Genomic DNA, 10,471 nt, shown 5'->3' with positions numbered 1-10,471 from the left:
AACAAGTCCACATGGAAGAAGCACACCGCTGGTGAAATCATGAGGAGTCATAGGGACCGAGTAATAGGCACTAGCAGACACATAACAAAAAACATATTGTTGAGAACGAGGGGGGCTGGAGCAGAGACCCAAAATCCATCTACAGACAAAAGAACAATCTCTCCACAGAGAGGCCACAGGGAAGGGATGAGTCACCAGGGTGCAGTAAAGCTTAGATGAAACACACTCTATTCGGTTCCTTGAGGTTTCCTCACCCCCCACTACCATGACCCAGTGCAGCTTCTCAATTCAGACTAGACCGGAACATGTACACAGGTATCGAAAGGGATGGGGGCTCACGACACACAGAATCCAGGAACAGGAGTGGGAATAGTGATACCAAAAGGGCAGGGGGAAGTGGGAGAGAGGAAGGGAGAAAGAGGGAACCGATCGCAATGATCGACACATAACCATACACCCCTCTACAGGGGGAAGAACAACAGAAAACATGAGGGAAGACAGTGGTCAGTGTGAGAGATGAAAATTATAAGAATGCACAATCTATCAGAGGATTATGAGGGCGGGTGGGGAGGGGGTGGAAAATAAAAGCTGATACCAAAGGCTCAATGGAAAGTAAATGTCTAGAAAAGAATGAGGGTTATATATGTACAAACACGCCTGATTCAATTGAAGTATGGATTGTGATAAGAGTTGTAAGAGCCCCCAATAAAATGATTTTTTTTAAAAAGAATATAATTCCTTAGGGCTTAAATAAATAAATAAGAATTCCTTTGCAAAAAAAGAATTTCATTTTACTTGGATCCCCAATCAACACCCATGGAAGCAGTAGTCATGAAATAAAAGACAGTCCCATTATCATTAATGAACATTTTTATTACAGAATCTATAAGCTAAGCCTGATCAAAAAGGGAAAAATGTGAAATTGAATTTCAAATTCTTATTGTCTCCAGATTTTCTAGAGCCATGAAAGATGAAACTCTGACACCATTGCCAAAGATCTTTGAGCTTTAAAACAAAAATATCAACAATGAAACATACAACTTTCCTCGAGTTCCTAAATGCTTCCCACCCCCTCACTATCATGATCCCAATTCTACCTTATAAATCTGGCTAGACCAAAGGATGTACACTGGTACAGATAGGAACTGGAAAAACAGGGAATCCAGGGCAGATGACCCCTACAGGACCAGTGGTGTGAGTGGCGATACTGGGAGGGTGGAGGGAGGGTGGGTTGTAAAGGGGGAACCAATTACAAGGATCTACATGTGACCTGCTCCCTGGGGGATGGACAACAGAAAAGTGGGAGAAGGGAGACGTTGGACAAGGCAAGATATGACAAAATAATAACAAATAGACTATCAAGGGTTCATGAGGGAGGGGAGAGCAGGGAGGGAGAGGAAAAAATGAGGAGCTGAGGCCAGGGGCTTAGGTGGAGAGCAAATGTTTTGAGAATGATGAGGGCAATGAATGTACAAATGTGCTTTACACAATCGATGTATGTATGGATTGTGGGGTAAGAGTTGTATGAGCCCCTAATAAAACGATTTTTAAAAAAATCCCTTAACATCTTCTTAAAACCAAACAGTAGTTTAGCTTACCCAATCTGCTTTGAGCATTGTTCTTCCAAGAAGTATCCATGTGTGATCAAAGTGATCACTCAAAGGACTAGATAAACATTTTAGTGGTGAGAGTAGTTGCACAACCCTTATAATGAAACCAATTGAATTGCATGTGTAGAAATGGCTAAATCGGTATGGTTTTGTTGTGTATATTCTGAACACAAATTAAACACACAGGGTATACTATATTGGGCAAATTTGCTATGAAAGTTCTCTTTAAAGTGTCAGACAAAGTGGTCACTTTGAGGGCTAGAATACACTGGACTCAAGCCATGGTATTTTTAACCCTTCATGCATGTGGAAGCTGGACAATGAATAAGAAAGAGCACGGGAGAATTGACGACTTCGACTTACGCTGTGAGTGAAAAATAATGAACGCACCATGGACTGTCAGAAAGACAAATCTGTCTTGGAAGAAGTACAGCCAGGATGCTCCTTAGAAACAAGACGGGAGACTGTGTCTCATGTACTTTGGACATGTTATTTGGAGAGACCAGTCTCTGGAGAAGACCATCATGCTTAGTAAAGTGGAGGGTCAGCGGAAAAAGAGGGAGCCCCTAAAGGAGAGAGGTTGGCACAGTGGCTGGCTGGAACAGGACCAGGCAGTGTTTCATTCTGTTTGTTATACATGGGGTCAGGGTCACTATTCATCGGATGGACTCATTAACACCCAACAACAATAACAATAAAAGGCCAAAAGCCTTCTAGTTCCCCCAGAATTTGGAATGATCTCATAATGAAGAAATAAGGAATTCTTTCCCACTGAAAAGGCTTAGTCACTAAATTTAACACTAGAACATTGTAGGTTATCAGAGTATTTGATGATGACAAATAATTATATCCAGTATCTTCTGCAAACATGGCCCAAATCCCAAATTGATCCTTGGAAAATAATGAGTGTAACCAATCTTACCTTGGAGAAATCACCAATCAAATATCCCAGGTTAGAATCATCCTCCAGCATTTGAGTGACACTCATGTTAGAGAGCGAGACTGTCTGCTTGAGACCTAGGCCCTGAAAAGGACAAGACCGCACCCCTTTGATTGTTGTGTTACAAGGTTTAAAAATTAGGGATGGAGAGAGTAAAGGCTCAAAAAAAAAAGTATTCTTTCAGATTTAATGACTGATTGTTTCCCTACAGAAACAAAGATATATAGAGAGATTTAGCTATAAAGGTAAACTCTAGCATGTTTATAATAGAGAAAATTTACTAATTTATTAATAAATAACAGTCTTGGTTAAACAAATCCAATTCTACAAGATAACAAAGGAGATGTTGCAGATTAATTTTACTCACATGAAAATAAGTTTGTTATAATTAAATAACCCAGAAAAGAATAAGTTCTTTGTAATGCCAGGTTAGTAAGTGATTGAAAAAAAAATTACATAGAAAAATTCCTGGACCCCAAAAAGTGAGAAAAAACAACAACAAAACACTTAGATATATGGGTGTTAATAGTTGTCAAAATCATCTCTAGCCTCTGGGATTACGGATATTTTACACGTAATTTCATTTTCTATTTGTCTAAATTTCGCAACACAAAGGGCATAAGATTATTTTTAAGAGAGAGGAAGGGGATGAAAGTGTAAGTTTTTCAGAGTTGTTTGCGACCCAACCAGTCTGCAGTATGGTGACGTTTCAGGTTGCATTTCAGCCTACAGTAACTATCCTCACCCTTGGATGGGTCTTTTCAAGTGTTTTTGTTTATAATACATTTAAGACTTTGCACTTTTCCTGAAATATTTTTGTAACACTTAGCTTTTTTTTTGTATTTTTGCCATTTGAAAAGTATGTGGTATAGTTTGGTCACTCAGATGTGGATCTAAATCTGTTTAGCTTTTAAACCAAAACATAGGTGTTTCTGTCCTAGTTTATTGTCACTCTAGCTGGGGCTGGAATCCCACTGATAATCGTTTTCTTCACAGTTCACAAAAAGTGGTGAAGATCAGTGAATTCTATTGTTAATCCTGACTGGAAACGAATTTTACTTCATCAAATTGAAGGTCCATTTCTTTTCCAAATAAAATGATACACGTTGCATGCATGACCCAGAAAGGGGAAGACCTTATCAGTAATGCTCCGCACTGGCGTATTCAGCTGAATCCTGAGTCACTACTCTGTGCTTTGTTTACCATCGGGGCTGCCATTGCTTAAACGTTGGGGGATCTCCGTCTGGGGAAGGTGTGACAAATGAAACAGACTACATAAGAAGGAAGACTGGCTGTCTCCTCCGATGGTTCTGGTTGCTCTCGTATGGCCCACAAAGGAATCTTTGGAGGTTTGCTCTTACTATGATTGTTCTATCAACAATTATTCTATTTCTACAAGTCCTTGCAATAGTATTAAATGTTTCTGGCAGAGCATACTATAATAACTATAAGCTGAAGTCTATTTTAACAAAAACAGCAAAAATCCCTTGTATTCTTCTCAGGTCTTTAAAAAAAAAGAAAAAAGTTGGGAAGAAACTATGATGACATCATTTCCAAAACTATAATATAATAATAGGTATTTACTGCTAAATATTCTCTCTCCATATAAGAGGGAAGAAAGCAAAAGGATAGATGGGTATGATGGAAACACTAATGAAGGATACACAGGATATGTACTAAAGCAATCCTCACCCTGGATATAGAAGAGAATAAGCTAAAAGACTAATACACCCTCATCTTAAAAAGTTCTTACTTCCCCCAAACATATTATGGCTGAATAATGCTTCTATTTTACCTGATCTGGTATTGGGTTATCCTTGAATTCAACCACCTGCTTCAGTCTTGGCCTGTTCAAATTCTCTGGCAACGAAGGGGAGCGATACAAGTAGCTTCTGTTCCAGGATGTCTGTTTGGGAATATTAAAACCCTTAGTTTTACTCTTCAAAGCATGTCTGCAGACCAACAGCATCAACATTTTGTGGGAGATTCCCGATGTCAAGTCCTACCTCAGACTTCCTGAAGTAAAATAATTTGAATAAGAGGCTCTAGTGATTTCTATGAATGCTCATGTTTGAGAAGCAATGTCCTAGGTGGCACGCTGTCTTCTTCCCCTTCTCATTGCTACCTTTCTCCTCACACTGCTTCATTTCGATCCGATGTGTAGCTCTAGTCCAACGGTTCTCAACCTGTGGGTCGCGACCCCCTGTGTGTGTGTGTGTGTCCAACGACCCTTTCACAGGGGTTGCCTGATTTATAACAGTAGCAAAATGATAGTGACAAAGTAGCAACAAAAATAATGTTATGGTTGGGGGTCACCATAACATGAGGTAACTGTATTAAAGGGTCGCAACATTAGGAAGGTTGAGAACCACCACTCTAGTCAAACCAAAGTGTGCTCTGTGAAAACCTTTTTAAAATTTTTATTTTAATAACAGTGGTCTCCTACAGTATCTGTCCTTTCCTGGTTGATGAATTGTCCTCCAGGGTCATTCATGAGGTGCTTTCCCAGATTCATCGCCATTCTTTAACACTGGGTAAAGGTCTGCATTGTGTGTATGTCCCAAAGTCTATTTATCCATTGTTCCAGTGATGGGTATTTGCTTCTTCCTCTTACTATGGGGGGTAATATGACAATGACATGGGTGTGCACACGACTGTGCCATAGGCCTTCGTTCTCAAGGTATGCATCCAGCAGAGGAACTGCTGAGTCGTCTGGTACATCTATTCCCGAGTTTCTGAGGAAGCGCCACAGCACATTCCACAGTGGTTACACTGGGCTATAGTCCCACCAATGGTCTATGAGGGTTCCCATCTCTCCATGCCCTGTCCAGCATTTGTCGTTTTGTTTTGTTTTTTAATAAACACTGGAGTGAGGTAATATTGATGAGCCAGTTCTTGTAGGAGAAAGCAAACACAAGCGTAGTTACTCCAGTCATATAATGGAAAACAATTAAAGCTTTGATTGTTATAATATTGAAGAATTCCATGGGCAAAATACTGAAGGATGTACGAAGCATCAAAAGAAGATGGAAAGTTTGGAAACTGATTGTGGTAGCAACTGTACACAATGGCTTGATGTGATTGAACTATGGAATATGATATAACTCTCAATTAAGAAAATAATAATAAGAAAATAATTTTAAGAAAATAAGATGAAAAAAATACAAAGTACCTGAACCAAGAAAGCATAAGGCAACCTACTCTGCTCTGCTCACCACTGTATCTCCAGTACTTAGTACACCACCTGGCACTTAGCAGGTGCTCAATATATATATTTAAATGAACAAATCAAATCACTAAGGGTATAGTGATTTGATTTCCAAGAAATTCACTTCTTATAATGTATTATTTATTACTAAAACCTACTGCTGTGCCTCTTGTTGGACAGTGGCCTCTCAATTGAGAATGACTTCGTGAGAAAGAATCTCAATCCAAGAAAAAGAGCCCACCATACAGCTTTAATATGTTTTAAAGGCCAATAAAGTACCAACAGTCTTTGCCATGTGTCTACATTCACAAAACAAAACTTCTAGACTATTCCCTAGGGTCAGTCTACTTGAAACCCACTCTCCATACAATCTGTAAGGACCTCTGGCACACGATGGTTAAACACTTAGTTGCTAACCAAAAGGTTAACTAGGCTTCAACCTACCAGCTGCTCCTAGGGAGGAAATATCTGACAGTCTACTCCCATAAAGATTATAGCCTAGGAAACCCCATGGAGTCCTCTATTCAATCATATATGGTCCTCTATGAGTAGAAATCTGCTTAAGTCACACAATAGCAAATATATTATCTACATGATACGATTAAAAATGGTGTTTCTGAAACAGTGAAAGATTTTCAATCAACAGATTATCCTCAGGATATATTAAGGAGTACCGGTCATGAAGTGGTTAAATACTTGACTATAATTGGTGCTTAACAAGCTTATTGGTGCTAGCCTGGAGCTCTGCTTCTTCCATTGTGCCATGCAAGATTATTATAAAGAGAATATAATAAACGAAAATTTATAAAATAAAAAATGTATAAAGGGGCTAAGAAAAAAATGATGGAGGCAGGAAGACCACAATAAAGGTTACAAATAAAATAAAGACATTGAAGTGCCAAGCTCCAATCAGGGAGCTTCAGTAACAAAACCAAAACTCACTGTCCTCAAGTCCCTCTGACGCATTAAGCCTCACTGCCCTCGAGATGATGCCGACTCATAAGGACCCTATGAGACAGGGTGGAACTGCATCTGTGCGTTTCCAAGACCGAAACGCTTTCCGGTATCAGAAAGCCTCGTTTTCTCCCGAGGAGCACATGGTGATTTCAAACTGCGGACCTTGTGGTTGTGGTTAGCATCTTAATGCAAAACTTACTGTATCCTATAGGGTTTCTGACACTATAAATATTTATAGGAGCGAACAGCCTCCCCTTTTAAAATGTGAACAAATATATAAAAGTACCATAAATCCTTTTCTGATTCTGAACCTAGTATCTCCTCTATCAGTTCTCATCAGAGACTATCGCTCCTTCCTCACAAGTTCTTTCTGCTCTTACTGCCACTCACTGCCTCTCCTCTTCCCAGACGGCCCTACAATGTGTATTTCTAGACTTAATGGCTCCAACTTCTCCTGTAGTAATTCCACGCAAACTCCCTCTTCCTATCTCTAAATCAGACACCCAAAACAGAATATATATTATTCTCTATATTCTCCCTTCTTTACAATTCATTCTAGTGTCATATTTCTCCAGGTTACTCAAGTTTGAGTGAAAAACAGAACCTTTCCCTTTACTTCTAGGTCCCTTTTTAAAAAAAAAAATCACCTTGTCATTCATAGCAATTTTGATCATCTGTTAATATCTTGTTCATTTATGGATCCATTTGCTTATGTTGTCTGTCTTTTTTAGTGAAAGGATAAAAACGGGCTCCATGAAAATTAGCAATCCTTCAATTGACATTAGCATAGTTCACAAAGACCATGTTCTACATCCTGCTCTGATGAGTAGTGACAAGGCTCTTAAAAGCTCGTGAGGGAAATGGGGAGCTAACAATGAGTATGAGGAAGAAGAAATGTTCTGAGGCTGACTGTGGTGATGACTGCACAACTCTTCTTAAAATGATCACGCTATTCAATTGTATGATATGTGAATTATATGCCAATAAAACTATTTTTTTAAAAGCCTGCTAAGAAGAATGATGAAAATAATCAGTCCAATGACCACACCCATCTCAATAAAAAGTTTAACAAACAGAACTAGGAGCGTCCTTAGGCAGATGCCAAGGCGGGACAAGAGGACCCAGTGCCGTGGGGGAGTCAGCAGGACTAGGTCAATCGGGAGTATACTGAGGTATTCACCAGCAGCAAGATCACACAGACTTTCTTAACTCACGTGGTATGCCTTGTCCCTCAAGAATGAAAAATTGACATCCCTCGAACAGAGACTATCGCACGTTGATGCCCGGGAGACAAAAGGTGGGACTCTCACATAGAAATGGGCGATGCTGCTGCTAGGAAGTTGCTTTACAGCACACAGGCCTACTTGTGAAAGGCCCAGCAGCTGTCGGTTCCTTCTCTTTGGAGAACAACAGGGCGTATTCTCATTTTTCCTTTGCACCAAAGTGTGGCCTTTGGGCTCTGCTATGTACATCTGGGGGTTTGATGTGGCATGTAGGGGGACTCTTGAGACATGGGACACTGCTTGTGCAGTGACATTTTATACAACTACCTTTCAATATCTGTGGGGTACCCGGAGCCAAAAGCCCAGGGCCGTTTGTCAGGGCCTTCCCACCTTTCTTTCCTTCTCTCCCGAGGACGGTCCTACTTTGCACTGCTTCTGTAGACATTCTTTCCCTTCCACATCGTTAGTGGGGAGTAGGGAGCGTCCTGGCTGAGACACTCATGTCCTGGTAAGGTGGCTGCCAGAGAATGCTGTTGCTACCCAACCACTGTTTTAGTATTTAGGGGAAGAACATGGCCAGGCCCTCACTTGGCTTGTAGGGAATTTTCATAGATTTCCCCACCACCACCACCTGTGGTATCTTTGCTTCTCCTAGTTCCCTAAGTAATACAACCTTCTCTGACTGCTGATTGTGGAGGGGGAGGAGCTAAATACGGACCTCATTTCTTGAAAATATGAGGTGTTGGAATCATTATCTGAGCATAACATTTCCAAATGTAGCTGTCCGGTTTGCAGCCCAGGTGGTTAACCAGCCAGAGGCCTGATATGTGGATTTCTAGCTGGTTCATCTTGGGAATCATTTGGTCATTCAGCAGATTTATGCCAAGTGCTTACTGGGGAGGTGCCTTACATTAATAAAGGCTCAGAGTTGAAACAAAATAAATAAATAAAATAAAATTGGGAATTTTGTCTGAATTGATCACAATTCTGTCCCTAGCCCTAGACTACAATACACAGTAAGGTACTCTCACAGTAAATATTTACTGAGTGTTGAGTTACTACTTCGATTATTGTCGTTAGGTGCCATTAAGTCCATTCTACTTCACAGCCACTCTATGTACAACAGAACAAAACACTGACCAGGCCGGCACCATTCTGACAATTGTTGCAGTCACTGGGTCAACCCCTCAATGAGGGCCCTGCTGGTTGTATCGACCCTCCACTTTACTGAGCATGGTGACTGGTTTTTACTGATAACCGGTGCGAAGTGTGTGAGACAGTCTTCCATCCTACCGTCTATGAAGCACTCTGGCTGGACGTCTTCCAAGGCAGGTTTCTTTGTTCTAGCAGCAGCATGATATAGTCAATATTCACTGCCAACGTCAGACTTCAAACGCATCAGTTCTTCAATGGTCTTCCTTATTCACTGTCCAGCATTCACATGCATCCGAGGCAAATACCATGTCATGGACCAGGTGCACCTTAGATATCCTAACATTGGCCCTTCAACACCTTAGAAAGATCTTTTGCAGATTTGTCCAATGTAATATACCATTTAATTTCTTGACTACCACTTCCATGAGCATTGCTTGTGCATTCAAGTAAAATAAATCCTTGACAATTACAATCTTTTCTCCATTAATGATGATGTTGCTTATTGGTCCACTTATAAGGACTTTTGTTTTATGTCCTACCACTGATGATCCTGCTGACATTTTAAATACCAGAAACATAACTTTCAGCATCACAGCAACATGCAAACCACCAAACTGACAAACTGTGAGATACAAAAGGGTTTTTCCCCAGGTTGTCTCCCCCACATGTATGCCAAACCTAGGACACTGCTTGCATCACACCTTAAGTGACTGTACACTAGGAGGTCAACGCAAGCTGCTTAGAGGTTAATCTCCTTGAGGGTTATCAGCCATCTACAGCAATCAGACTACAGTATAGTCTGTCCACCCTAAGTAGGGCCCACTCCCTTTGGATAAGGACAGTGGATTGTTTCCTTGAAGGAGAGCCCAGAGACAAGGTCAAGCCCCCTCAAGGGTGACCAAGGTTAGATTGCTATCTTGAATCTAGGGTCTGCTTATCTTGTCATATGTGTACCCCTATTCCCTCCCTTTCCTATTGCGTGTACACCCCTAGATTGTCCCCCTCCTATTGCTTGTATTGACTATGGTACAACTCCTTCCTGTTATGTATGTGGTTACCTGTAATCAAGGGGGCGTGCTGCTCCTTAAAGATATAAAAACTTTGGTTAGAAATATACGCCTCTCTGATGATAATGGGATCTGATATTCTGTGTACACCAAACCAGCTTTTAAGGTAAAATCCGGATGTGTGACTAAACCATGAATCTTCTGTTTTGCAGCGAGCTGGATGGATACCCACGGAATAAGATTTTAACATAACACAAATAAATCTTCATAAAACATATATAAAAAAAAAAAGAAATATACGCCTCTCCAAAGGGCATTTACAGAGGTCTAGATAAAGACATGTACATATGCAAATATATTTATATGAGGAT

At 40.5% G+C, this 10,471-nt stretch overlaps 1 protein-coding gene across 1 annotated transcript in view; it reads right to left on the bottom strand.

Moving 5' to 3' along the window:
- CDC25C (cell division cycle 25C) overlaps positions 1–10,471 on the bottom strand; it is a 31,212-nt gene that overhangs the window by 5,168 nt on the left and 15,573 nt on the right. The window contains exons 8-9 of the mRNA XM_045285009.1: positions 4,346–4,456; positions 2,533–2,634 (exon numbers count right to left, since the gene is read on the bottom strand). Of these exons, the coding sequence (XP_045140944.1) occupies positions 2,533–2,634; positions 4,346–4,456 (213 nt within the window). The remainder of the gene's footprint in view (positions 1–2,532; positions 2,635–4,345; positions 4,457–10,471) is intronic.

The sequence above is a fragment of the Echinops telfairi genome, unplaced genomic scaffold (assembly GCF_000313985.2).
Source record: "Echinops telfairi isolate 266 unplaced genomic scaffold, ASM31398v2 ScPeMD7_7469;HRSCAF=8507_1, whole genome shotgun sequence".
Lineage (NCBI taxonomy): Eukaryota > Metazoa > Chordata > Mammalia > Afrosoricida > Tenrecidae > Echinops > Echinops telfairi.
This window is presented reverse-complemented; position numbering and strand designations above follow the sequence as displayed.